A 27,233-nucleotide genomic window follows, 5' to 3' on the forward strand; every position below is an offset into this window, starting at 1 on the left:
CTTTATAACGTTGATTAAAAATAAGTAAGTTAGATCTGTAATAAAGTGGGACGGGAACCTGTTTTTAGAAAATTTAAAAAAATTAATGAGTATGTTTTTTTGCTATTCTACTTCTTAAAATGGTCGTCCTGCCAACTTAAAACGAAAAAGGGCAAGGGTTTTTTATTTCCAATATATCGATAACGAAGCATAGCGATAGAATAACGGGAATGCTTGCTGTGTCAAATCTTTCTAGAATAAGAATAAAATAAATAGGAATAAAATACAAAAGTATTTTATTGTTATTTTTTTAATTATTCTTAAGATCTACGTTGGATGACTAGCATACAATGTGCACAGTGCTTGTTTATCTTGTACTTTTCATGGCAAGCTTTGGAGCTTCAGTAAAAACAACATTCCCGAAAACATAGAGTGCTTTGCACTTTTGTAGCTTTCAAACTAAACTGACTGACGATTGGTATTGAAAGGAATGCAAAACTATTTTCTACATTACAAATTTCGTGTTCGTTTAATCGTCCGTAAAAAATTGAGTACGTCCCTCCGTTGGCCAATTACAGAGCAATGTCAGAAAATATGGCTTCAGAGAACAACGACGACAATAGGGAGCTCGTGGAACGCTTGGTAGAGGTGACTGCTTGCACCGAGGTGGAGGCAAAATACTATTTGGTTGCCTGCGACAACGATGTCGAAGCTGCAGTGGCTCTATATTGGGGAAACGAAACCTCCTCGTCTTCTAGTGAGGGCAGTGTTTTAACACCAGTGGACTTAAATGGCGGCACAGGACTATCAGCTCCCCAAGTTTCAAACGTGTTTTTGTCCGATCAACCGTCTACAAGCGCAAGCAATGTTGAGGATCCGTTGATACTTGCAGACCAGCCCATTGAGGCGCTTAGTCGCATCAACTACACATCGGAGACCACCTCCCTGCTTAGACGGTTATTTCGTCCACCAACCGACATACCATACTTTGATTCTTTGACTGAGGCTCGGACGAGTGCCAACATGCATCGCCGCTGGGTGCTGGTCAGCGTGCAAGCCGACAACATTCAGTCGCGGCTTGTGAGTCGGGAACTATGGTCAAGCAAGGAACTAAAAAAACTGGTACGTCGCCAATTCACACTCTGGGAGGTGGAAAAGGATAGCTACGAAGGGCGACGCTTCATCAACTTCTACCACTGCAAGAAAATGCCGTACCTATGTGTTATAGATCCGCGCACCGGCGAAGAAATGTGGAGCAGTCAGCCCAACAGGGAGAGCGTGCTGCCCGATCTAAAGCAGTTTCTGTCTTTGCATGGAAACTTTACAACCACATTGAAGCGCGCTGCAGGACCAATGGAAGAAGACGAAGAAAAAGAGGATGCTGAAGCCACATCCTCCGTAGGCCGCACATGTAGCATGCCCACGAAGCGCTCAAAGATCGCGGATTCGAACGAGAATCATCAGTTAAGGCTGAGCGTCATGAACTCCTATAACGAGAATGATGGCGATGATGGCACCAGCCACAACATAGAGTTGAGTGACACCGATAGCGACACTATCGATGAATCGGAAGAGGTGGATGAGAAGCCAAAGTCAAAGCCAATTACCTATGAAACTCAATTGGGAGAACTCAGGGATGAGCTGACAACATTGAAGCTGCGCCTCTTCAATGCCGTAGGCTGCGATGAGGTGGTCCTTCTCCGTTGGCCATCGGACACGAAACTCCAGACTTTGCGTCTGTACATAAGCGAGATCTACAGCCACATACCCTTAGAAAACTATCAACTTATATGCGCTTTTCCACGCATTTCCCTCGAGGCTGAGCACAACAATGCAACCCTTAAGGAGATCGGACTGCACCCCTCCGCTAATGTGCACCTGACCATTGAGAAGTGAGTCCGGGCATGGCAATATAACGCAATAATATATAAATAATATTTATGCAAAATACAGTATATAATATATATTTTACAGTTTAACCCGACTTCCTGCCAGTTACTCTATTCATGTTTATTTCTAACTTAAATTGAAGTGTTGCAATTGAATAAAAAATCATCAAAAATGGTGTTGAAATATCAAACAAAACTAATGCTTTTTGGAAGCAGAGGAGAATGGGAAGTATTGAAGTAGTATTAACAAGGTCAGAGGTTAGAAAGGTTTTCCTAAAAATGTTTATCGTGAATCTGGTTCAACTTCAGCCACATTTAACACAGACAAATTATGCATTAAGTGGAGAGTAACAATTAAAAATATTTAAGCGTGGAAGCGTTTTATTTAAGAAATATAGAAAAATATAACTATAACACAAATCCATACAAATTGTTTAAGACCCAGCCCAGAACTAAGAGAAGTTTTAGTTCAATTCAATTGCAGTGCCATGTTTTCAATAAGAAATCAGAAATCAAAACTATATTTAAATATTAGCTAAAAAATTTGTATGCATTGCCCACCGGACTGTTCAATATATCTACTCTGATCCACTCATAGACTATAATACAATTTTTTGTATTATATTTTTTTGTGAATTATTTTAAATTTATTATTTGTTTTAATTTTTAAGTAAAAAACAAAATTTTCTTCTACTTTTAATATTTACATTTTAATGTATCCTTTTACATATTATATTATTATTTTTATATTATTATAATTTTTTTTATGATGTTTCTCTATTCAATATTATTATTAATTATTGGACCAAAAACCAAAAATAAATATGCGTACGGTTTTTTGCTGCATTTAATCGTTGTGCATGCGAAAACAATTTTTTATGTGTTAAAATCTTGTTCATCGTTTGTCAAATTTCTGATTTTATTTACGTTTAATGAGCTCATGTATTTATATTAACATAACTGGCCCAAGAATTTGGCGATATTAACAGGATATCGACCATACCAGGCAGGCTATTGCTTCTTTGCTCGGAAAACTAATTAATATTATTAATTTGTTTCTTAGATTAATACAAGTGCTTTGCATGTCATTATTGAATAAAAAAATTTGCACGCGATTTCACAAAGCCTTACGAGTTGGACGACTCTTTGCGCAAAAACTAAGGATTTATAAATCAAACATTTTTCATAGCATGGATCGGCGTTAATTCTCAGCAGAAAAAAGCGTGAAAAATAACATGTTGTACGCTCCGTACACTTTGTCAGCCGTCAATTGAATTATTTTATGGCCGTAAGAATGCAAACGCATGCAGATATATTTATTGACTTCCACAGAAATCAGGTACAAGTAAAGTTCATTAATGACTGCCTAAAAATGCGAAACAGCAGGCCTTAGCCGTCCGCAAATTAATTCCAAAAGCGCGACCGTTTTTATCTTTACGGGTATTAATTTAATATAAATTATGCATCTGCATTTAAATCAGTTCAAGAACTTTAATGATATTCTTTGTCATCAGTATGCAGAAGTTGAATTTATTTGCAACTCTCGGATAAATTAACTGACATGCATTTCGAGATACTGTCCGAAAATGTAATTGAAGTTATGAACAAAAGGAAATCAACACGACCGCCTGCAAGTAGTTCTGCTTAATTAAACGGACGATAATTAATGTAAATGTAATGTAAAATCCATATCAATCAACCTAACGATCGATTAGCATATACACCAGACTTGGCAATTGGGTAGCACAGGCATACTCGTATGCGTCATGCAAAGTCAACAGATTTAAGCCTAAGAGGCCTGCAACAACCGTTGACTGAAGTCTCTTTTAGTTGCTGGATAAACTGGTCTGATGTCTGATCTTATCGGATTTGTGAATTTCGTTGTTGTTTTTTCTTTTATCGCGTTTAGATGCTGTAAACTGCATTTTTGTCTGTATGATTGATCTGACGAATTTGTGGATTCGACAGGAGGCTGGTTTAATTTTGCAGTAGAGTGTGGGATTATTTTGGAAGTGAGCGATGAGGTAGAAGTTTGCGCAAGGAATGCAAAAAAAAATATATATATATACTATGCTAATAATATAATAAATGTAACAAATTGAAGCAAAACTCAGCATGTACGTCAATTTATAAAAATACAATTTAAAAATATATTTCAAGCTTAATGCAATATGCAATGTGTGCGTGCGATAAAAGTATTTATTAACCTGAAAGCTTAAAAATATACTTACGTATATCTTGTTATTCGTTTTATAAAAGCTCTTCATAAATCGTTTATTTTTTGCGATCATGACAAACAACCTTGTAAAGTGGTATATTTTTAAAATCCAATAGGAATAAGAGTGTCGCCTTATAATATAATTTGATAAACTAGTATTGTTTACTGTCTAAGTACTAGACTGATGTCGTACTGTTTTTTTGGTAGCTATCTAATCAGATATTACTTTTCTGATATGATGGATTTCCAGCAGATATTACTATATCATATTCCATAGTAAAAGATTCGCACAATAATGTAAGGCTGGGTACAGGAACTTCAAAGTCGGGCTAGTACGGCTTATATGTTCCACTTGCTTTACCTATTAATTCATAGATTCAAATTTTATTTAGTAGCGGTTATAATTAGTTCTTGATAAATTAGCGTTAAAGTAAATGGAACATCAAGACGATTATATCAAACTATACTTTGTACCTAAAGGGTAAACATTTTCATATATATTCAGTATATATTCAATATTCAAACTTTTCTGAGTGAAAGTATGGTTCCTTCACAATCCAAACAAAAATTTAATGCAATTCCAAAGAAACTCTAGCAAGTTCTTATCTTTCATGATCATGAATATGTATAAAGAAATGTTTATTGAAAATTATGGCTAATTAAAAATCGATAATGTGGTGTTTTTGCCACAATTACTCGACTGCTAATGCAATGAATTAAAAAGTACATCTGTTACCATAACTGCAGCTGATAAACGTCGATTAAGTGCGTGGAAAACAGATATGACTGATGTCGGGTAATTGGCCCTCCATCTACATATATTTATAAGTATATACATATGCCCGTCTATATAAAGTTGTTTCTCAGTAGGTTTTTTATACAAACACGAGTAACAAGTCATTTGGCGGCTACCACGCGTTAATTTGTTTCCCTACCCGGCCCCCAGTTGTCATATTTTATGCCACTGCCACCTTGCGGAGCTTGTCAAATAACGCGGCCTATGTGAGAGGCGGGGTAGGACGCGCACTATATATAATATTGAATATTGATCTTGAACGCTTGACTGAATGCTACAGATATGCCATGACAGAGACAACGACAGCTTGGCCACAACAAGCCGCTGCCCACAAGTCAAGACAAGTCGAGTCGAGTCGAGTCGAGTCGCGAGGCAATACCTCGACTCAACGTCTCCAGCAGATTTAATGATCAAATGTTCATTTATCTTTATTAGAAAAGGCAATTGGTAGAAGGGAGGCACAGATAAAAGGCGAACTGGGAGGGAGACACCTCAACAGTTTACAATTCATTTGTAATATCTCTTAATGCTGATACGTGCATTTAAATTAATAATTTATGTAACACATTTCTGATAGATTTATAAACACGATTTCTCAATTGCGGAGCCCGCACTTTGCATACGAGTACTCGTACTATTTCGCCGTTTTGCACAAATTGCACACAATTATAGGCAATATATTATAAGAAATTATAATAGAGTCAAAAGCCAGCTAATAAATCCACCAATGCATTGTAAATTTGTATCAATCGGCAAAGGGTAATTAAAGAAAATGTGAAACAAATTGCAGAAGAACGAATTAGTCGAGTTCCAGATAGCAATAGAATAGAATCAAAAGTCTACAGCATGGCACGTGTGGAGCAAAAATCAAAGAGCGTATCACATTTGATTGAGCGTACACTTTTATGCATAAATATTATTAATGTGTAGGGGATAATAGATACATATATAGATACCGATTCGATTTGCCGCTGGCAACAAATTAATCAACGCAACGAACGGGGGTGGAGGGGTGTCAGGCAACAGATTGAGAAACCAGACTCCAGATAAATATATAGTATATACACACAATACATGCAATAGGTATGTCAGCCATTCCGATGGGGTTGGGCAAAACACAGACATTCTATTGTGCCGAACCCGAAATTGGCTAATTCGACTATAAATAATATGTAACAAACACTTTCATGACTTGTACAAATACGAGCAATATCGTATAAACTTACGACTGGTCCACACATTGTTTTCGTTCATCAACAATGTTAATTTTTGACTTATGCAAATATTCAAACTGAAGCGAATGAACTTGCACTCGAATAATACACTCTTATGTACATACAAATGCGTGTACGAATAAAAAACGGCAGCAATCTCCTTTGACCATAACAAGTGCGAGCAGAACGCCCCCGAAAACGAAAGCCGCTGCATACAAGTAAAAACTCTTCATTTAATATGAATACATATTAAAAAATAACAAAGAAAAAACCAGAAAAAACGACATCTTCGGCGCACCGAAGCTCAACTGCTCTTTCCAATAATTTAAAAGGATCATTTCTCTGTATGCCTCGCAAACATTTCATGGCCGTAATTCAACGAAAGATAATTTCTCAGAATTTTCAAATATTAAAAAGCAATGCTTGATGATAAAAACATTTTCAACTTATTTAATAATTTCAAATATTTGCAGTTTTTTTTTTTAAGAAATATAAATGTTATACATCATTTGCATATTAAAAAGGTTTCAAGAAGACAAACGGACTAACGGAAATGTAAGCAATTTTTTCGGCACATAGAACGCAAGATCAGCAAATATTTGAAACTAACCTAATTGGCAAGAGCAGGAGGAAATGCACTTAAAAACACAAAAAACACGGGGAAACAATTATTGTATGTGTACCAATTTTGTCTACTAAAATGGCAATTTTCGCAAGCGTATTCTTTTAGTCCTGCTGCGTAGTGTCCTCCAAATTAATAAAGACATTGCGCATTTTGTCTAGGTCAGGTGGCGCGGTGTCTGGATTTCGTATCCAGATATTATAGGCCTGTTTGTCGGTGCGTGTGAGCGGTTTGCAGTTGCGTGGGTTTTGCGCCTCATCGTCCTGCAATTTGGAGTTGTAGCGTGCATAAAGAAAGATACGATAGCGCCAATTGTCAAAGGTTTGCTTCCATTCAGTCACATGCTTGACAGCGCCCTGCGGCACAGCATTGAGCAAATTGGCGAGCTTTAGCCAGTAGGGATCTAAAACCGGATCGTTGCGGCGATGATCGTTGATGAATTGATGCTGCTGCAAAAAGTGCACGTACAGCTCCTTCTGGCGTTTCGACATGCGTTCCTTACGTTCTGCAATATTTTGGATTGAGTTTAAAGTAACCTGATTATAACAGTTGAATTATACATACGTCTTATATTGTTGGTACTTGGAGGTGCAATGGGCAAACTATGTTGTTGTTGGTGCTGCTGTTGCTGCTCCTGTTGTTGCAACATCGCCAAATGTTGCTGCTGTTGCAGATAATGGTGTTGCTGCTGTTGCTGCACCATGAACTCATGCTGTAGACGCTCCTCTTCAGCATGATGGAGTGGTGGAAGCGGTGGTGGTTGCGGTTGCTGGAGATGATGCTGCGAGTGCGGAGAGTCCGGCAACTCATCCTGTGTGTCATAGTCCATTTTTGGATTGCAGGTCTCATAGGCTGGCATCGGTAGATCCGCTGAATTAGTGCTACCTGCCTTATCAATGCGAAATTTCATGGCGTCCTGCTCTTCGTCATCATCGCAAGATGGCAGAGCAACGGCTGAGGCACTACTCGGCGCTTCTATGGCATTCGGTTGCTGGCACAAATTTGTAGGCTCGGGCGTGGGCGATTCGTTGATTAATTTCTGCGCACCACAACGACACTGTGGATGCATCACGTAGCTGTCCAACGCTGCATCGTAAACTGCAAGTATAAAAAGATTATGATTAAGATGGTTATATCAAATTACTTTAAATGGAGCTACAGAGCTGATACACAAAACGCAACAGTTTATGGTACTTAAACAATATGTATTTTTCTCTTAACTATAATTAAAGTACACATCATCATTATCATCGTGTTAATTTGCACTGGTCTGCTGCAGTGGGCTTGGGTTTATCGTTGGTACACAGCATGGTGTTTGCTCAATAGTCGTAATTCGTTGTGGCTGTCGTCGATTCGTCCAGAGGCACAAACATCTCCATTTTATCATAATCCTGTGGCGTTATCTGCTTATGACTCGTCCACATGGCATAGGCTTTCTGATCAGTGGCTGTGAGAGGCTTGTAATTCTTCGGATCGGTGGTTTCCGCCATGCTCAACTTAGAGTTGTAGCGCGTGTACATGAATATACGATAGCGCCAAGCATCAAAGGTCTGTTTCCAATCCTCAACATTCTTGACCGCGCCCTGCGGCACGCTGTTCAACATGTGCGCTAGCTTGGCCCATAATGGTTCTGTTAGACCATCATGCCGTCGATGATTGGACAACATGCAGGGATTATCCTCAAAAAATTTTACATACAATTCCTTCTGATCCTTGGACATGCGTTCGCCTCGCTCTAAAATATAATTTATTTTGGAATTTACCAAAAACGTTTTCTTGTGTTCATATTCTTGCTACTCACTTCGAAATCGACTCATTAGACCGGGCGTGTACGGCGGCTGTTGTGTATTTGGTGCATTCATGGGCGTACTCGTCGCCGAGGGTACTGAGCCGCCTAATAGGCTATGTGTATAATTGGGGAAGAACTGCTGAGGTGGTAAAGTGTGTTGCATTGCGACGTGCGCCTGCACCGCCGCTTGTTGCTGTTGATGATGTTGTTGTTCCTGCCGCATCTGATAACGTGCAGCACGCGCTGCGCGGTCTGCCTCTGACTCGCTTTCTGCCTTAGGTATTATATCCATGGGATCTATGGATTGCGTAAGTGACTCTGGCGTGCGTTCCTCATAGACTTGTGTTAGACGCAACTTATGAGTGGAGTCCGCAATACTAACACGATCCGAGGAATTGTTTGTGTGTTCCAACGGTGAATCAGCTGGTTCATGGCAAACGGCGAGCGCTGGGGAATTGGGCTGTGATGTGGGACAGGGAGCTCCACCGCCAACATAGTCGTGTGCTGAGCTCTCACTAGAACGCTGCGGTAGTGGCACATGATGTTGCTTCAGCGCCGCCATCGAGCAGGATGGCTCATAGGAGAGCATCTCCTTGGCATGGCCATCGTCGAGAGCTGTAAAAATAAAGCATTTTACAATTTGATTTTATTACAGTGAATAATCGCAGAGACTTACAAGCGAAACACATGTGCCGCGTCTATATATTTATGTACACACTTTTCTTTTGTATTCTTAATATGGATGGGTGGAGGGTTGCAGTCACACACACACAAACTGGGCATCAAAAGCTTGACCCCGAGCACTTTTTCTTAAAATCTAAAACGTTGCTAACTTATGTTTAGGGTGCCTACCACCTTCATATTTACCTTGACTGATTTCTATAACGAAATTGGTAAGATCGTGTCGTTGCGCCAGGTAGTGGAGCAGCAGTTCGTCGGGTATGTTAAAGCCAATTTTTTTGTTCCGGAATTCAAAGTTGTATATGCCAAAGGCGGCACGCACTGAAATATACAGACGAGAAATCTTCAATATTTTCATATTAATTATAAACTCCCAATATGGAGATACAGGCTCCACTCAATTTCAGGGGTGCGGGTCCTCTTTATACACACTTGAAGGCAATTAAATTTTATGACCTGCACTGTGGCAGCAAAGTAAACCAACGTGCGTCCAACGCTTACCAACATTCTTCAAGTCCCAGATGTTGAGGTTTCTATTTTCTTCGGGCACACCTATCATTAGCAACTTCTTGGTATCACGAAACTGAAAGGGAATAATAATTCCCGATCTTAGCACCATTTTCAATGCGCCACACACAATTTTCACAGTTTTTCATAAATTTTCACGTTTTCTTTTAGCCTATTTTCGTAATTGTTTTGGTCTCTGTCCCCTTGCCATACGCAGTGTGACCGTACTGTAGAAAACAATAATATCCACAGTTCATAGTTTGTTGTCTTCAGAGTCAATTCAATAAAATGAACTTAGATTGTTATTTATTCTTTCATCATCAATTATTTTGTGAAATATTTCTTTCATAAAAATAGCAACCTTCACAATGACATTGCCTCTGGCCCTTAAAGTTACCAATATGTGAATAGTGAATTAAAATTGTGATTCTATTCGTATATTATTTTGGCCCAGTTCTGATATAATTATTTCAAGAATGGATTTATCAATGAAATAATTACAATTTCAATTAATCCAAAAAAAAAATGTTTTTGATCATAGTTTATTACAAATATCCGGAATAACGCGTTCTGGCGACATAAAAACAACACATTATGGAACCAAATTAGTAGTTCATTTGAATCCCAGGTTCAGTTCAATTTATTTATTCTGAACAACACTTCTCTAAGTGCCAGTGTTGTAAGCGGTGGGCAGGCGCACGTGTATTATTCGACTTTGTTTGGAACAATCTTTTGCACAAAATGGATGTAGTACAGGAAGTTTTGGAGAAGCATAGGAAAGAGTTGGATAAATATAAACCAATCACAGTCGAAAAACATCTGGAATGCCGTCTTGATGTGGGTACCTTACTTATCACAGATCCTAATGATTTGGATGACCGGCAGATTGCCAGGTAAGAGACAGGTGGGTCATTTGTTGAACCGTTCCTAATATCAATGAAATCTACTTCACTAGTGCTGAAAAGGAAAACTACCTGCGTGCACTAACCCGCGACAACACTCAGCTGCTGGTGAACGCCATCTGGGAGCTGAACACAGAGCGCGTGGATGAGAGCATTGTAGCCAAGTTGCCAGAGCCGACGACAGTGCTGCCGCGTATGCGTAAGCCGCCTGGTCCACGTGTGCTGACAAAGTGGGAGAAGTTTGCTAAGGAGAAGGGCATCACTAAGAAGAAAAAGGAGAAAAAAACCTACGACGAAGTGCTGGATGTACGTGCAGTAAATTTACTACAAAGCAGGGTCTAATTTATTATGTATTTTTGCAGAAATGGGTGCCCACGTATGGCTTTAAACGCGCAGAGGCTGAGCAGAATAAAGATTGGGTCCTGGAAGTTCCCCAAAATGTTGATCCTAACACCGATATGTTCCAAAAGAAGATGGACCTGCGTAACGAGAAGGTGGCCAAGAATGAGATACAGCGTATGAAAAACATTGTGCGTGCAAAAAAGATCGAAATGCCACGCAGTGGATATCTGGGACCTGAAGCTGCAACATCAAGTCAACTGCTTACGGCCGTAACAGTGGCCAAGTCATCGACAGCATCGGTTGGCAAATTCCAAAACAAGCTGCCCAAAGAAAGGGAGGCGAGAGGTTTGGGCGTAAAGGAGTTGATACCTGGTGCCAAGCGCAAGCAATCGCATATCGCAGATCAGCCCGAAAAGGAGGCCAATTTGGATCTCATCAAGAGCGTTCTAAACAAAAAGCCTAAATTAGATGTGGAGAAGGCGATATCGTTGCAAAAGCAAGACGAGCGCTTGGCGTAAGTATTTAGAGCCCGCCTTTGAAGATAGTTAAATTAACTAAAATGTCTTTTGTAGACGAGACGCTGAATCTGGTAATAAGCCCGCCAAGAAATCTAGCAAGAAGGGAAAGGGAAGTCGCAAGGCAGTGGGCAAAAAGCCAAAGGGAAATCGGGGCCAACGTGCGCCTGGCAAGAAGGCAGCGGCCGGTCGTAAACGTCGCTAAATAAAATTGCAGTTGCCTTAGCTAGAACATTTTTATTAACAAACAGATACTTTACAATTACAATAAATTTAAGCCACAAGGAAATGAAGCCTATGCCCGATAGTAACGTAAGTTTACAGGTTGTTTGTGCAGACGCACGTACTCGTAGACAAAGAGGCGGAAAATGCGGTTAAAATTGCGAATGCTAGGCCAATGCAAGTTGGCGGCATTATCCCGAGGCGTATGCCAGACGTCTGGGAACGGAGTTGCAATCAAGTGCAATATGGGCACATCTAAGTTAGAGATATTAAGACAACTATTCTGATTATAATGATCAAAGATGGCACTTACTTTCCTCCAAAAATGGACGATGATCGTCATCAACAAAGCCACCCGAGGGTCGGTTCAGAAACATGTTGTTGTTGCCCTCCAGTTGACCACTAGAGCGCAGCCTTTGCTCAATCTCCACCAGACTACGGTGCAGTGCGTGTGTGTTCTCATAGAAACTGCTGAATTTCGGATTGGGTGCGCCTATTAAATCCAACAGCACGAGCACTTCCTACAAGAGTCATCGTTAGTGCATCTGCATTTCAAATGTTCGCCCATTACTCACGATGCGATCTATGGTGCGAGGAGTTTGTCCGCCAACACTTGGACCGGTGCGCGAGCGTGCCAGTTTGGTAGCCAAATGCCTCGAGCCATACACTGAGTCACTGTTAGTCCAATCTTTGAAAGCTTCCTCGCCATCAAAAAATATCAGCTAATGTGAAAAAAGATAAGCTCAACCATATTTTGAATTAATTCAATAATTCGACTTACCATCAAACCCAGATCGGTGCGATTTTGAAATTGTGCCGTCAAATAGCTGTTCAAGGTTTTGGCCGTGTTTAATAAAATAGCACAGGGAACAGCCGAATCTGTAGCACCCACAAAACCAGGATCGTTGGGGAAGTATTTGCTGTCATAGTGACATGAGAGCGCCAGAAAATTCTTCGCCTGCGGATTGATGCAGCCCAGCACATTGGTGAAGGTGAGGTCCCCAAAAATTGGAACTCGTTGCTTGAATTCGTCTACGTCCGTTTTGAAACCAAGGTCGCTAAGCGTCTGTATGAGGTAATTACGGACCTGCTGGTGGCCCTGGCTGCCAACGACGCGTGGGACCAAAATATTGCTCAGTGTTCTATTAAAATGGCTCTCATCGTCGCTCCAATGGGGCTGTAACTGATAAAGTTTAATTACCACAGTCGGTGAGTCAACATTTTGTCAACATCGGGGCTTTTCTTACGTTTGACTGAACGGAATCAGCGCCAACTATCAGCCAAATAAAGAGTAGGCTTGACAGCAGCAGCAGTAACAGCGACTTCGACGGCATTGTTTGTGGACTGAATGCGTCGATATCTGGTGAAGCACTGAAACAATCAAGTCGTGTCGCGTTTGGGTTCAGAAAGAGCGCTTATACATATGTATGTATATACATACATGAGTATGTTATATGCACTATCTGATCTCGATGTGTTAAACAATAAAATGCGTACGTTTTTTTTTTTGGATTGTTTAAGCTTGTTCCGTGCAGCTGTTAAATTGTTTCTTTGTGCCTCGTCTCTTTGGCGCGCAAACAAACTATGCGAGAGCTTAGCCTTATTTACAAATACATACATACATACGTATGTATTTATTTATTTTCTTCTGATGAAGCTTTGAGCGCATATTGGTAGTGTAACGGCAACTGAACGCCTATTGAGCTTTTGAGACAGCTATCGTCAATTGAAATATTGTTATACGAGGGCGATTTAAAAAGTTTTCAGTGGGCATTTAAACTATTTATGCAGCATGTTGATCAGTTTTATATTCCACTTTTTATTTCTGACAATATATATATATGTACCCCTAAACAGACTAAAGATGAAACTGTTAGTTAAAAAAACAGGAACAAAAAATGGAAAATGTAACATTTTACATTTTTATTAGGAATTCGACAATTATGACAAATATAAATATTAATCACCCCGGAAGGAAACGTAGTCATCGTGATTTTCAATATATTGATGGACAAATCGACGAAGGATTGCATTCATATTTTGAATTGTTGGCCAGTGCAGATTCTCAGCATTATCATCCACAGTATTCCAGACTTTTGGGTAAGTATGGGGCACCAGATGCATTACAGGCACGCCTATCCAAAGAAATTTGCCCATTATATTTATTTAGTTAATACAAGTATATTGAGGACCTACCTTCATTAAGAAACTGATAATGATCGTCCTCAAAGTCCCTATTGTGATCCTGTACTATATGGAACAGCTTGTGATTTTTTTGCATATGGCCCTCTGCTATCAAAGCCTCTTCTATTTCAGCCATCATTTTATGCAAGCTAAATGTACTCTCATGATGGCTTCTGAAGGATTGGTTTGGGGCGCCAATCAAGTTGAGAGCAATCATCACTTCCTGTAGATACACATTAATAACTATGTATATAAGTTGATGGTGTTTACAGCAATTTATATTCTACTTACTATATTTTCAAGCGGCAGAGGCTCGCTCTCAGTAAAACGACGCGAACCATACAAACCATTTTCGCCATCCACACTAAGTTCCAATAAATCATGGCCATCAAAGAAAACTAGCTAAATGCGAAAAGGTTAAGTATACTACGTTGGGATCATATTGCTTCCATCTTCTTACTTACCACTAAACCAATATCGCCGCGATTTTTGAACACCTCACGTAGGTACGGACCCAAGGTTTTGGCCATATTAAGCAACATAGCACACGAAACAGCAGCGTCTGTGGCAGCCACAAAGTTGTCTCCTCGCTTTCGTTGGGTATCATAGTGGCAGGTGAGCATTAAATAATTTGGTGACCCCAGATTCATGACTCCCATAACGTTCGTAAACGTAATTTCATCAACGAACTCATCTCGATGGGTATCAAAGCCCAGCCGCTTCAGTTCCAATAATAGAAAGTCACGAACCTCGTCATGCCCTTTGCTGCCTGGTGAGCGGGGCTTCAAAATGTTGGACAAGGTCGCATTAAAATGTTCCTCATCATCGGGGAAATCTTTTGTAGGCTCTTGCAACCTCAAGAAGAATAAGTTTACCACTAAATATGCGAAGCAAACGCCTACAACAACCTTAGCAATCATTGGAGTCGAGAGCAGTACGAACAGCGAGCAACTAAAGCTGCCACCGATCATGCAAAGAGGCCCACTAACATGCATCCGCCGGAACGAATTCACATTTCGCGCTGTGGCGGGGGCTGCCTAATGAGAAAGTAATGATAATTGTAGAATAGCAAATGAATAAATATGGATAGAAGATATAAAAATATGATAAATGGTCACATTATTTCCTAATCTAATATAAAATTAAACAAGTGCATCAAATGTTTGGTTAAAAAATGTCTCGTTGTTTTTCCTAATTCACAGCAAAAAATGGTTTTTAAATTGCGTTCTAATATTAACACACGATGAGAACGGTACTTTCGGAAGGCATATTTATTACCTAGCATATTTACAGGTATTTCATAGCATTGTATGTCTTTTTTAAGAAAAAGAGATCACCAGTAATTTGTGTTCTATTTCTCGTTCTCTCTCTGAAAAAAGCAGTTCAAAATATACATTACCCTTTAAGACTAATACAGTCTATATCAAAAAACCTGACTTTTAATGGTATTTAACTTTGCTTACAATATAGGTATATGATGAACATTTTTATGAAGTTCTAAAATTGTTTTACATAAACACAGATAATATACTATATTATTTTGTTAGCCGTTTTATCATATTTTAGAATGGTTATCGTATTTATATGATTGGTGAACCTCCTCGATTTCATCTTCGATCGATTCGTCCGTACGTACAGGAATGGAGGTGCGATTAGACGCAGATGCTCTCGAAGCCCGTATCCGTATGGCATTACGATGCAGCTTCTTCGATCGGTACTCATCCCGCGACAACGTACGCAGCGATGAGCCGGTGTGCCAGATGCGTCTCGGTCGGCGGTGGCGGTGCGAGCCCGGCCCACAGCAGGGCACGTGCCAGATTCTCTGCTCCTTGCCAAAATCAGCGCCATCGCTAAGAGTTTGTGGCAAGTCCTGATACAGCGTCTCGGGAAGCAGCAGAGTGAGGATTCCGGCCACAATGCCCACGCAGCCCAGTATGCTAAGCATCAACGACATTGAGACTTGCGATAAATAAATGATGGGCGGTGACGTCATCATAGCCATAAAACCAAGAGTGTGTATAAAGGCGACACCTTGAGCTCTCACCACCGTAGGCAGCACCTCAGCGGCCCACTGTAGGCCAATGTTGTAGCTGATGTTGGCAAAAAAGCGCCCAACTATAGCAGCCACAATCATACTCGAGGCGCTACTTAGCTTGGCAGCTATCAGACTAAATATGCCCGAGCATATGGTTGATATAAAGGAGGACCAGCGACGCCCCACGCGATCCAGAGTAAGAATGAGCAGCAAATTTCCGGGTATCTCTGTGGCGCAGGCTATTGTGAAGATAATAAGGACATTATTGTCCAATACACTACCCGCCCGCACATGTCCATCATAGAGCAGTGACATCGCCATCCAAATGAGACTCATCAGCAGCATGTGCCGACAAAGCCGATGCCGCCTGAAAGTCGAGAACACCGTAAAGTTTCGGCCATCAATCTCCTCTTTGTAGAAAACCCTGCAGCTATTGCGAAAATGGTCAAAAACCGAAGGCTGTACAGTCTTTTTATTCACTTGGGCCACACGTCTCAAGATCTTGATGGCCTCTTCTGCCTGGCCCACAGACACCAACCAGCTGGTGATTACAGTTGCCAGTCTATATCATTATATATATACTATTATTGCTTACCGTGCAGATTCTGGTAAAATGCAGTACGAGAACAGTGCCAATATAATGGGAAACGACATAAGTAACGAAAACCTTTTCCAATGTCCACAGAGCAGGGCAAGCCAAGGCATTGCACAGGTGAAGGGTGAATAAAACAAGGCCAAGGACATGTTGGCCACAAACGTTCGATATTTGGGTCCAACATACTCAAGCACTGCAAGATAAAAATTTGTTTATAAGTTAACTTCAGTTAATTATTAATATTTCATATTTATGTATAATAATAATAATTATTTTCCTCAAAGTCAAAAGTTTACTTAAAATTATTAAAAAGAAACTCCAAAAAATTAGGGTGTAACCTGCTTTTAGTTACGGGTACACTTATTTTAAAGACGATTTGATAGAATTTCGTAAATTTTTGTCTAATTTTCTTTAAAGACTTCATACCTTACCCAATATGTAAATCATGGTGAAGCAAGTATCAAACGATAGGCCAACTATGAAACGTGCCGTTGCAAATGAGCTAAATTCATTGGACAATGAGGTGATAAAGCTACCGACAATGGCAATGGCGCAGCTGCTAACCACAGCCGCCAGACGCCCGCAACGATCTCCAAACCAGCCAAACCATAAGCTGCCCACAACACAGCCCAGAAAGAAGGCCATTTGCGAATATGTAGCATAGATTCGATTCTCACAGACCCAATGAAACTGCATGGTGGCTGTGAAGAATGGCTCCTCTTCTATGTTATAAACATATTTACCCGGACAGGGTATTACTGGCCAGGAAGTGTTGGCCTTGTTGGGACGATTTACATCCGAACGTATATGCGTCCAGTTAGCATCGTACACCTTGCATTGGCTATAGCTTCCGTCGGCTTCTTTGGGTATGGAGAGAGCCTTCCGTTCCTCCTCCGTCTTTATCGTATGCAGCTCAAATACGTGGCAGTAATGATTCTTGGGCGGCAACGTCATAAATATCTGACCCAAATAAATGAATGCAGCAATAAAACAGAATGGTATCATTAGCAGGAATAGAAGCTTCTGATAGGCGCCAAATTCACCGATAAGTGGCAACAGATCGTCAAAATCGAGGAACTGTGAGATGTCGGCAAAGGAGTGTTGCAACGATTCCCGTACGTGTGCAGGCAGAGGTGCTAGGGCGGCCCCACTAGTGGTCATCAAGTCACCATATTTGACCTCATGTTTTTTTTTCTTTTGGGTGCCATTATTATCTTTTGATTCAGCATTATCTTCAAAACTACCTCGCTCAGCCATTTTCGTAGAATCTATTGCATATATACTTGTATGTATATGCTTTTAAGACTTTACGATATTTAATAAACGACTATTTCCCCGCCAAGTCGATCCTTTAAACTACAGATTTCCTTATACTTATTAGCTTTACAGAACTGTTTACAAACACTTGAATCTTGGATATCTTGCTGTGAGGAGAGTTATTGGCTCTGCCAGCAGCTAATCTGACAGAAAGAAAATTCAATAGAAAATTCTAAATCTGGCATGCACTTGTCTATATACTTTTTTTTTTAGTAAATTTCATGAATTAATAAATTAGTTGTCATTAGTCGAATTTGCTTGTATACTTATTATAATTTATGACATTTCCCATTGTCTCTGATAAACAATCTACACATCGTAACTGACATTTAATTAGTCTTATTTTTCCTACCTTTCGCAGTCTATTGATTTGAATTAAGAGCCGTCACCATTTATATTTGGCAGAATCTGAACTTTATTGCCGTTGAATCGCAATACTTGTAAACAGAAAGAATTTAACTTTCATTCCATCAAATTTTCTCTTCGTTGGTTTTGCTAAATCGCATTGGTACTTCCTGGCGCCGTAGTGTCCGTTGTGCCATGGTCTGGCTGGCATTACCAGCGACTTTCCTAATCGTTTTGGCAGCAAGTGGAGCGCGAAAACATCAACGAAACTCCCACATTGCCCCCCCCCCCCCCCAGGATATTAGCAGTGAGGCTCTGAAATGACGACCATTAATTAAAATGGTGCGAGTCATTGCAAGCAAGTCGAGTACGTCAGGTTAATTGACTTTTAAGTAACCAGCCAAGCCAGCGGCTATTGGCATGCTTGCCCCTGCGTCAACATAGTGTCTCATCCACAAAGTCGTTTGTCTAATTAAGCCAAATGCATTGAATCGGAGTGGCTAATATAATTAAATGGCAGCAGTTTGTGGCACATGCGAACGCAAAGTGCTGCATCCACTCAATTGGAGCTTACGCATACGACCCGTTGGCACTTGACTTTCTCCAATAACCAACCGACTTCTATACTGGCTGCGGCTTTAATGAAGCGCGCAGTGTGCGTTTTAATAGTTTCTGTCACAAAGTTTCAACCGCCTGTTGCATATGTTGCACAGTCAGCCACAGCGCATGTGCCATTCGAACTTTCATTCATAAAAGCTATTGTTCGAAAAGGAAGCGGCTAAGGAAGCACCACAATTTCATCCTATGTATACGACAGTCTTGGCGAGTCTTTCAGCTGTGACGGTCATGCGGTGCTATTAGGATGTCTTTCGACTTTCTGCCAAACAAGAAAAGCGTCTACGCGGCAATGTCAATGCCACATAAATCAGTGTCATAAATATGTGCGCGCCACATTCGAAATTAAGTGTCCAAAGATAAGGAAGCACTTCTAACAAGCCACTGCATTTAATAAAATATCTAAAAAAAAAAGGAACTGTAAAAAAAACAAAACTCAAGCAACAGACACGGACTGAGAGACTTGAATAAATATTGTAAAAACAACACAAAGCGGTAATGTTTCTATTTCGCTGGCAAGGATAAAGTGCCGCCAGCTGTGTGGCAAAGACCGGGTTCTCCATAAAGCGAAAGTGTCTGTGCGTGTCTGTGCGTGTGTGTTTGTGTGTGTTTGCTTCTGTGGAGTGTCTATCCACACAGAGTTCACGACATGATGATTTGAATAGTGCGGCATGGCCATTTTGGAATCCTGCTGCTTTTGGAAGAATGTGCGCAATGGCAGCTTTGCCGCTGCTTTCTACACACTGGTAAGCTGTTTGTTTCATTTTCTCCTCTCGATACCGTCTTTTCGCATTCGTTTTGCATAGATTAAAAGTTAATTAGGCCGAGCCACGTAATATACACTTACCATTTTTCATCATTAGCTTCATTGTGGAACAAAAATAAGAAATAGACTCAATTGCGTTCCCTTTACATGCAGAGCACATTTATTGTTTACATGTTTTTGTTGCCCTCTTATTACGTCTTATTACAGACATATTTTGGCTTCTCAACCGTAATGCTTTTCTTTTATCTGAAAGATGAGCAGGAATTTCTTCTCGGGCGTCGTGAGCAACCGCTGGGTGAGAGCATCCTTGAGAAGGGGGATGTTACCGTGGGTGAGATGCGAAGTTTTGCCAACCTGTGCCTTTGGTCCTATCCATATTTGATTACTGCCATTATTTCTTGCAGTTACTGTGATATTCAACATTTTATTTTTATTTTGCTCCGTGCTAATGATGCTCTCCTCCATATTGCTTATTGTGGGATTGCGACATGTGAGTGATGTTATGACTCCATCAGATAGCATACGTATTTTGAGAAACCCAATGAATTAATTCATTTATTCCTACGCATATATCTGTAATGTAAAGTTGAAGAGTAAGAAGGATTGGTGGAAAAAAAAATCTTAAAGCTACATATAAAAATTAGGCCATTAAATTAATGTTATGTGAAGCAAAATTTTAATTGGGATTTAACAATAACATAAAGAAGGATATAAAATATACCACAAACTGCAAAGGAATGCAAAACAAAATCTCAATTGTGCAAATAAATATTAGGCCTATTTAATTAATATTATGTCAAGCATAATTTTATTCGTTTTCTGACTCTGATTTGTGCAAGATAGAAGATGCCCTAAAAAGTGTGATTTAACAACAATATAAATAAGGATATAAAATATGCCACAAAGTGTAAAGGAATCCAAAACAAAATCTCAATTCTGCAAATAAATATTAGGCCTTTTTAATTAATATTATGTTAAGCATAATTTTAAAGGTTTTTTCACTCTGATTTGCGCAAGATAGAATATGCTCATAGTGGAATTGAACAAAAACAGAAATAAGGATATGACACAAACTAAAAAGGAATCCAAAATATATGTATCAAATACTTTGGAGAAATTTGCTTTAAAAATTATACAGGTTTTAAATTTGAGAGACAAAATTGTATGTAAAAAATAAACTCAAAATATGTTTAACATTCCGAAACACTTACGTTTTAACATCGACTCTGATCCTGACAATGAAGACGGTCCAATCGATCCGGATTATGTGTTCATTAGACCCGAAGATGTCAACGATATTTACGAATACTTTAAAAAGAGTCGAATTATCATGTATCCAGCGGATGGCAGCCATGAAGTGTGGATGACACCGAAACTAATTGTTCTATTCGAAGATGGCAGCATCAATAATGTCGCTGATATAGTAGCGGACAATTTGGTACATCCGCTGGGCAAGGGTCGGGTGGCCAGCATAATTGTCCAAGAATCCATGCTCGAGCCCCTTATTGAACAGATCAAGATCCGTATGCGGCCAATGGATAAGCGCGTAGTGGCACATCCGAATTTTATAAAATCGCTTAACCTAATAGAACGACTGCGACCGAAAACGATTTGTATGGAAGAGTTCGATGAGAGCGATGTGAAGAAGAACGATGGCCATATGATACCGGGCTCCCCAATAATAGTATGCGATTTTCCACAATTCTACTTTGGCAAGAAGCCAACAGGCATTATTACGCTTAACAGTTTTCGGCACTTTAATGAACTTATCAAATTGGCCAATCGGGAGGACGTACCCTTCACAATGGTCTCGGTGTGGACCGAAAAGACTGCCCATGTTTATGAGCTGGCATCCAGATTCCGTAAGGCTACATATTTTCTGCTCAACTCTATAAAGGCGCCACTGAAACCTATAATGCCGTTTATCAAGAGAGATGAAAATACGGTTCTCACAGCTGATAACTTTCATTACGAGACGATTACAACTCTAGGAAAACAGGTTGTTATCATTTTGCCAATATTTAGCGAATTTCAGTGCGAATATGAAAGTCTAGATGATGTGGCGGATCAAGATGATAAGTAGAAAGATTGCTGGATTTTAGATTCAAGAAAGAAGCATGTTGATGATATATCACTGCAAATATAAAAGTGTAGATGATGCAGCAGGTCGAGACGATTGGTAGAAAATAAAGATTTGAGTTGAAGTAGATATCTTGTTATTAAATGTTAGTGCGAATATAAAATCTAGGCGATCGAGATTAGTTGAATATGATGAAGTGATTTCTGAGTAAATGGGCTTACAAGGTGTGGCAATCAGAAAATAACATAATTAGTAATAATATAGAAAATAAAGATTTGAGTTGAAGTAGATATCTTGTTATTAAATGTTAGTGCGAATATAAAATCTAGGCGATCGAGATTAGTTGAATATGATGAAGTGATTTCTGAGTAAATGGGCTTACACAGTGTGGCAATCAGAAAATAACATAATTTGTAATAATATTCCTCAGTTTCATTTAATGGAAATACATTTCCATATTTGCGTTTTTTGGAAAGTAAAGTAATCTACATAAATAAACTTGGGTTTGCCAAAATACGTTGCCCATTGGTAGACTTAAACGAAAATCTTTAAACTCATTCCAACTTGTGCGAAAAATCCCACAGAACAAACGCCAATTTCTGTTACCGTGGATTCTTTTCATGCTGTGCGATTTGCTCATTGAATGCGGCCACCTTTTACATCTGACTGTGTCGAAACGAGTCGTTTTTGATCCGATTGTGGGTTTCATTTTCACCATAGACTTCTTCATACTCTGTCTTAATGTGAGTACAAGCTTGATTGACCTTTCACGTTAAATGCTTACACTCGCTCCACACAACTAACCCAAACGCATCCCACAACCTACCGCTCAGCTCTACTGTTTGCTATGTGTGATATCACAGTACCAGGAATATCGTGACCAGCGAGCCGAGGAGGCCCTACCGGTGTCGGTGAGTGTGAGGCTTGTAGGCCCAAAGCCCCAAACACACAGTCGAATCGTTTTTTTAACACAGCTTGCTGTTCCCACAAAGCCCATTGTGATAGTCACCGCACCGCAGAAAACGAAAAAATCTCAGACGCTTAAAGCGCCAGAAGGGAAGACGCGTCAGACGCGGCGACTTCTTGCCGCCAGTCCATTGATAACCTCCCAGCGCTTGACGAATTTCTCGACCATCACGGAAGAGGAGGAACAGCAAATTAAATGCAAAAAAATAGCCGCCAGTTCAGGTAACTTACACATACTTGTATACCAATAAGCTGATATTTCTGCAATGTTAAAAGTTTAATTTTTTGTGCTATCCGCAGGTGCAGCTGCACTGTCCGATACAACGGAAGTGCGAGTGGGAGTGGGAGCGAATGCGGAAAAAGAAGGCCATGGCATCAACGGCAGCTGTGAACAGCTTTCTGAGAATCCATCACCCCAAGAGCCAGACGAAGGGGTTAATGCAGGAATACCAATTATAATTTCAGAGCCCAGCTCGTTGCCATAACAATTTCGCGTATGTTCAGTATAAGCATCGAGTAATATATATATATATACTAAATATATAAGAAATTAAATTGTGAATTTTTACAAACGATTTAGTAAATTCTATTGTAAAACTAAAACAGGACTTACTATAATCCAATTACGTCCGTTTTCATTTCCTTGCATTATACGGGTCATTGAAATCGACCGCATTTCCTTCGCAGCTTTTTGACTTTCGCTTAATTTCCGGTCAATTGCTGTCAACTACGAGTCGTAGAGTTTAACCATTTCAAACTTTTGTACGCACATACACACTGTATACTCTACTCTACTTGTATATACTCGTATATTTTTCCTTTTCAACTGTCAGCATCGCACCGGCAATTGAATCAACAAATTCCCTGTTGTACCATTTCAGTATGCAAATATGTTCGCCAGTAGTTGTGTTGCCCTTTTACACATAAACATAGACATGCCCTTACATACAAACATACGAGTACATACATATACGTACATACATCAAGTTTACATTGAAAATTCCAACGTGCCTTTCCGCCACATGCGTATTTACAGAAGCATTTGTGCACCTCTCTTTGTCGAGCTGTATACAGAGGAAAACAAGAGAGAACGCTACAGTCGAGCAAGCCCGACAGTGAAATACCCTGTTCCCAGGTAAACTTCCGACATTGAGGTATATGCGCCCATAGCTAATAACTTTTCTTAGAATTGACCGAATTGAATAACAAAAACAAAACACAAACAAACAAAAATTAAAATTAAAATTAAACAACAATAGATAATTATATATTAATTATGTGTGCAATGTTTGGTTTAGGTAGCATTTGAAATTTGGACGCTATTGACGAAATTCTGTAGCGGGGGAACGGGGGGCAAAAATTAAAAAAAAAAATAAACCCGTCCTTTCTCGGACCTAGGAGAATCTGGATGCCAACTTTGGTTATTCTAGCTTTTATAGTTTCTGAGATCCTTGTCTGGATGAACCAGACGGACAGACGGACGTACGGACGGACATGTCTAGATCGATTTCTCTCGTCATGCTGATTCAGAATATATATACTTTATGGGGTCGGAGATTCTTCCTTCTGCATGTTACATACTTTGCACAAACCTAATATACCCTTTTTACCCTACGGGTACAGGGTATAAAAATAATGCATATTCTAGGCTTAACATTTTAGGTTGTTAAAGCGTTAACTGGCTAAAAAGCGAAGCTACATTTGCATTTCCAATAAAACAAAAAAAAAAAACAATAAATCAATAAAAAAAATTCTTATTCTCTTTTAACATTTGTCGATTATTTCTGGTATATGGAATTTTTTTTTAGGTTTCTAAAAATTCAAAAAAATTCAAATTGAAATGAGAAAAAAGAGTTTGCAACCAACTTTACAAAGCCCACTGCTGAGTTTTAAAAATAGTTTCTAATAAACTTTATTTGTCTGCATATCGACGTCGATGTTTTCATCTTACTAACACTCCGAATGAACACATGACTTACGATTTAATTTGCCGTAAATACACTAATTGGTTAGTATTAACATGAAAGGCATTCAGACCTGGGTAATAATGCTCGCCCATGTGTATGTTTTTCTTTGATAATTGATTTAAATATAATATTTGCCCTCTTAAGCGTTATATAGTTGTAAACATATCAGAAGTACTTGTAGTTTATTAGAATTGTGTACATGAACGAGTTACTTGGGGTTTTACAGAAAATATCGATTTAGTTAATAATTTAAAAAACAGAATTTCAATCATTTCTCAAATATCATTAAATTTTAAAGTATTTTTAATTCTATCCTTCTTTAAAATATCAGAATATAGAAATATCATGTTTCAAAAAGAAAATCGATGAGCTTTGAACACAATAAAATAAATACATACTATATACTTACTATAAACTGTTAACAGCGCAGCTTGTATTTCTGCATAAATATTTTAAACAACTTTTTATTACAGTTCATAACAGTTTTCATACCTTACTTGCATAAAAGGAACGACCCTTTAATAAAAAAAAGGACTCTAGAAATTAGTTTTTCAACAACATGAAGTGGCACATCTATCAGAACATTGAAGCTTTTGTAAATTTTCCCATACAACCTGCCAAAAAAATGTTTCCAATTTCACGAATTTAATATAAACTCACATTTTCAATTTTCAATGGTTTTTTTTTATTTCTTTATTATGTTTCATGCATTAAGATTGCTTCTATAAAAAAGTTATGACAATGAAAGCCATCTGCGCCTGATGCAAACAATATAAACAGGGTTTAAATATTCTTAAAAAAAATTGTAAATGTGATGGACCCAAAAGTGATTTTCACCTGTTAGTGTACGTTCCGTATTTGTTGCGAAAATGCAGAAAAGTCGTAAAGTAGACAAGTATTAATGCGTTTAATTTACAAGCGACTGCAGACCAAGTCCGAGTTAGAACGAAGTTAGAGCAAAAATTGCAAACTTTTTAGTGCGGCTATGCAATCGGTTAGAGAAGAAACTTTGCTGTTTTTGCTTAAATCTGCCGCAAGAATTTCCCTTGCCGACATATCAGAGGATGCAAAATACTGAAACAAAAATTAAAAGTGAAATGTCAGCTTAATTAAGTTATGACCTTAGTCTCTGAGTATTGTAATTACTGCCTTGGACAACAACATTTTAGTTCGCACTAAGTTTGTAATGGTTTTGGTTTTTGGTTTGAGGATGAGAACTTGAAACTAATAGCATTAGAATACATTCCATTTTAGTTACAAATTTTGAAGACGACACTGCAGTAACAAAGGGGATGAACTCTAACTCTTTCAATGAATGTTTCGGTAAATAAGTAGCAGGATGAATACTTTGGTTCTTGTTTCTTGTGTGAGCTACACAAAATTTATTTTCAACGATTTCGCACTAAAAATGTATAACGTTGGAGAAATAAGCTCCATACATCTTGAATCGAATCATTTTATTTCATTTTTAAGAAGTCATTTAACCAATATATTTAATTTTTGTTTGATAAATATAATAGCTTTTAAATGAGGATAATTTGTTGGTTCTTGATCGGTACTCCCATTATGAAATATATTTAATTAATATCAACTATACTAATATAGTATGAAGAAATATATTTATTAAACTTTAACAGCTCTCTGCGACCTTGCCCGCTTTCTAATTAATAATTTTGACTTAGCTATTCATTTGATTCCCTTTTTCTATCACTAAAAATATGATATGAATACATTCCAGCTTTAATTTCTGAACCCCTATTAAAGTACCCTTAATCGTTCATTTTGTTATCCAGTCTGTTATGTTGCTTGTTGCGACATTGCATTCGTAATAAAAATTGAATGCAATCATCTATTTATAACCAATATGTTTGTGTTATGTTTAACGACTCCCACAAACTACGAGTATGTTACACGCATTCCAATCCTTGGGTCATTACAAGTATATTACGAACTCTCATAATCAGTACCTCAATTACAACTACAAGCGCCTGACAAATGAAAAGGCAGCTCGAAATCTTAGAGCAATGGGCAAGGGCGTACGCAGCTTTTTCTAAAGGGGGAGCCAAAAAATTATTATTTTGATTAAATATTGCGAATTAAATTAGGTCTGGACTAGCAGATAGCCAAGGGCGTGGGCAGCTTTTATCAAAGAAGAGGGTCAAAAAATTAAAATTTTGATTAAATAATACACGATGCGCTTAAATAATAATTTATGCATATGATCAATAAAAAAACTTCAACAAATCGAGCTCAGTTCCATTTTAAGGCGAAATAATACGCCATAATAATAACTGTATAGTCGACTACATGTTGAGACATTTTTTTAGAAAGGCCCCCACCCCCTGCGTACGCCCTTGGCAGTGGCAGTGTACGTTGTACTTTATTGATGTTGAGCTCGAAATGGGCGGCAATAATGTACTCTGACAGCTAGAGAAATGTCAACGGCGCGGCATTTCGCCTCAGATTTCCTCACGTTGCTGCGCTCCCTGCAGTGACGGGAAGACATCCAAAGCTGAAATCGTAAAAGCTACACACTCAATCAGACATGCGTGAGCATGTAAGAATGCAACAAAGGAGAAAATGTAACAAGCTTGCCTTAAAATTTAATACCACATGTGCTGCACATTTTGGTATGTTTCAGAATTTGCTATTTTGCTTTGAAGAGCAGCAGCCAGGAAACTAAACGC

General features: G+C 39.0%; 7 protein-coding genes across 8 annotated transcripts; 3 read left to right on the top strand and 4 right to left on the bottom strand.

The window, feature by feature from the left end:
* The first annotated feature begins 501 nt into the window (after window positions 1-501).
* On the top strand, window positions 502-2,052 carry LOC115622920 (UBX domain-containing protein 7-like). The gene has a single exon (XM_030517043.1). The coding sequence runs from the start codon at window positions 562-564 to the stop codon at window positions 1,873-1,875; it is 1,314 nt and encodes a 437-aa protein (XP_030372903.1). The 5' UTR covers window positions 502-561; the 3' UTR covers window positions 1,876-2,052.
* A 4,573-nt stretch (window positions 2,053-6,625) lies between these two features.
* LOC115622680 (INO80 complex subunit D) lies at window positions 6,626-9,849 on the bottom strand. Of its 2 annotated transcripts, none has more exons than XM_030516699.1 (4): window positions 9,690-9,849; window positions 9,375-9,509; window positions 7,283-7,816; window positions 6,626-7,223 (listed from the first exon to the last, which is right to left on the bottom strand). In XM_030516699.1, the coding sequence occupies exons 1-4, from the start codon at window positions 9,805-9,807 to the stop codon at window positions 6,823-6,825; spliced, it is 1,188 nt and encodes a 395-aa protein (XP_030372559.1). In that variant the 5' UTR covers window positions 9,808-9,849; the 3' UTR covers window positions 6,626-6,822. The 2 variants fall into 2 exon arrangements, with proteins under 2 accessions (XP_030372559.1, XP_030372558.1); XM_030516698.1 differs by lacking the exons at window positions 6,626-7,223; window positions 7,283-7,816 and adding exons at window positions 7,903-8,453; window positions 8,520-9,122.
* A 529-nt stretch (window positions 9,850-10,378) lies between these two features.
* Window positions 10,379-11,747, top strand: LOC115622686 (ribosome biogenesis regulatory protein homolog). The gene is made up of 4 exons (XM_030516711.1): window positions 10,379-10,588; window positions 10,651-10,903; window positions 10,960-11,453; window positions 11,512-11,747. The coding sequence occupies exons 1-4, from the start codon at window positions 10,437-10,439 to the stop codon at window positions 11,657-11,659; spliced, it is 1,047 nt and encodes a 348-aa protein (XP_030372571.1). The 5' UTR covers window positions 10,379-10,436; the 3' UTR covers window positions 11,660-11,747.
* On the bottom strand, window positions 11,677-13,134 carry LOC115622687 (glutaminyl-peptide cyclotransferase). Its single transcript, XM_030516712.1, has 6 exons — window positions 13,118-13,134; window positions 12,924-13,047; window positions 12,458-12,859; window positions 12,252-12,398; window positions 11,990-12,197; window positions 11,677-11,931 (listed from the first exon to the last, which is right to left on the bottom strand). Exons 2-6 carry the CDS (start codon window positions 13,008-13,010, stop codon window positions 11,750-11,752), a joined length of 1,026 nt encoding a protein of 341 aa, XP_030372572.1. The 5' UTR covers window positions 13,011-13,047; window positions 13,118-13,134; the 3' UTR covers window positions 11,677-11,749.
* Window positions 13,135-13,578: 444 nt separating this feature from the next.
* Window positions 13,579-14,780, bottom strand: LOC115622354 (glutaminyl-peptide cyclotransferase-like protein). The gene is made up of 4 exons (XM_030516269.1): window positions 14,325-14,780; window positions 14,152-14,262; window positions 13,873-14,083; window positions 13,579-13,811 (listed from the first exon to the last, which is right to left on the bottom strand). Exons 1-4 carry the CDS (start codon window positions 14,778-14,780, stop codon window positions 13,636-13,638), a joined length of 954 nt encoding a protein of 317 aa, XP_030372129.1. The 3' UTR covers window positions 13,579-13,635.
* Window positions 14,781-15,415: 635 nt separating this feature from the next.
* Window positions 15,416-17,683, bottom strand: LOC115622355 (carcinine transporter). The gene is made up of 3 exons (XM_030516270.1): window positions 16,922-17,683; window positions 16,491-16,683; window positions 15,416-16,436 (listed from the first exon to the last, which is right to left on the bottom strand). The coding sequence occupies exons 1-3, from the start codon at window positions 17,649-17,651 to the stop codon at window positions 15,416-15,418; spliced, it is 1,944 nt and encodes a 647-aa protein (XP_030372130.1). The 5' UTR covers window positions 17,652-17,683.
* Window positions 17,684-20,709: 3,026 nt separating this feature from the next.
* On the top strand, window positions 20,710-23,064 carry LOC115622362. The gene is made up of 5 exons (XM_030516277.1): window positions 20,710-21,532; window positions 22,198-22,356; window positions 22,447-22,524; window positions 22,606-22,801; window positions 22,880-23,064. Exons 1-5 carry the CDS (start codon window positions 20,720-20,722, stop codon window positions 23,062-23,064), a joined length of 1,431 nt encoding a protein of 476 aa, XP_030372137.1. The 5' UTR covers window positions 20,710-20,719.
* Window positions 23,065-27,233: the final 4,169 nt, after the last annotated feature.

Source organism: Scaptodrosophila lebanonensis, unplaced genomic scaffold, assembly GCF_003285725.1.
Source record: "Scaptodrosophila lebanonensis strain 11010-0011.00,11010-0021.00 unplaced genomic scaffold, SlebRS2 tig00000043-arrow-pilon, whole genome shotgun sequence".
NCBI lineage: Eukaryota > Metazoa > Arthropoda > Insecta > Diptera > Drosophilidae > Scaptodrosophila > Scaptodrosophila lebanonensis.

Coding starts and splice junctions, on each gene's coding strand:
- LOC115622920 (XM_030517043.1), top strand. CDS start 562: ATGTCAGAAAATATGGCTTCAGAGAACAACGACGACAATAGGGAGCTC.
- LOC115622680 (XM_030516698.1), bottom strand. CDS start 9,807: ATGGTGCTAAGATCGGGAATTATTATTCCCTTTCAGTTTCGTGATACC. Junction 9,510..9,689: donor CTGGGACTTGAAGAATGTTG/GTAAGCGTTGGA, acceptor TGTATATTTCAG/TGCGTGCCGCCTTTGGCATA. Junction 9,123..9,374: donor CGTTATAGAAATCAGTCAAG/GTAAATATGAAG, acceptor TTATTTTTACAG/CTCTCGACGATGGCCATGCC.
- LOC115622686 (XM_030516711.1), top strand. CDS start 10,437: ATGGATGTAGTACAGGAAGTTTTGGAGAAGCATAGGAAAGAGTTGGAT. Junction 10,589..10,650: donor GATGACCGGCAGATTGCCAG/GTAAGAGACAGG, acceptor CTACTTCACTAG/TGCTGAAAAGGAAAACTACC. Junction 10,904..10,959: donor CCTACGACGAAGTGCTGGAT/GTACGTGCAGTA, acceptor GTATTTTTGCAG/AAATGGGTGCCCACGTATGG.
- LOC115622687 (XM_030516712.1), bottom strand. CDS start 13,010: ATGCCGTCGAAGTCGCTGTTACTGCTGCTGCTGTCAAGCCTACTCTTT. Junction 12,198..12,251: donor CTCGCACCATAGATCGCATC/GTGAGTAATGGG, acceptor TGACTCTTGTAG/GAAGTGCTCGTGCTGTTGGA. Junction 11,932..11,989: donor TCGTCCATTTTTGGAGGAAA/GTAAGTGCCATC, acceptor TCTCTAACTTAG/ATGTGCCCATATTGCACTTG.
- LOC115622354 (XM_030516269.1), bottom strand. CDS start 14,780: ATGATTGCTAAGGTTGTTGTAGGCGTTTGCTTCGCATATTTAGTGGTA. Junction 14,084..14,151: donor CTCTGCCGCTTGAAAATATA/GTAAGTAGAATA, acceptor GTGTATCTACAG/GAAGTGATGATTGCTCTCAA. Junction 13,812..13,872: donor TTATCAGTTTCTTAATGAAG/GTAGGTCCTCAA, acceptor TTCTTTGGATAG/GCGTGCCTGTAATGCATCTG.
- LOC115622355 (XM_030516270.1), bottom strand. CDS start 17,651: ATGACCACTAGTGGGGCCGCCCTAGCACCTCTGCCTGCACACGTACGG. Junction 16,684..16,921: donor CACCATGATTTACATATTGG/GTAAGGTATGAA, acceptor TTTATCTTGCAG/TGCTTGAGTATGTTGGACCC. Junction 16,437..16,490: donor ATTTTACCAGAATCTGCACG/GTAAGCAATAAT, acceptor TGTAATCACCAG/CTGGTTGGTGTCTGTGGGCC.
- LOC115622362 (XM_030516277.1), top strand. CDS start 20,720: ATGTTTAACATTCCGAAACACTTACGTTTTAACATCGACTCTGATCCT. Junction 21,533..22,197: donor TTACAACTCTAGGAAAACAG/GTTGTTATCATT, acceptor AAAATCCCACAG/AACAAACGCCAATTTCTGTT. Junction 22,802..22,879: donor AAAAATAGCCGCCAGTTCAG/GTAACTTACACA, acceptor TGCTATCCGCAG/GTGCAGCTGCACTGTCCGAT.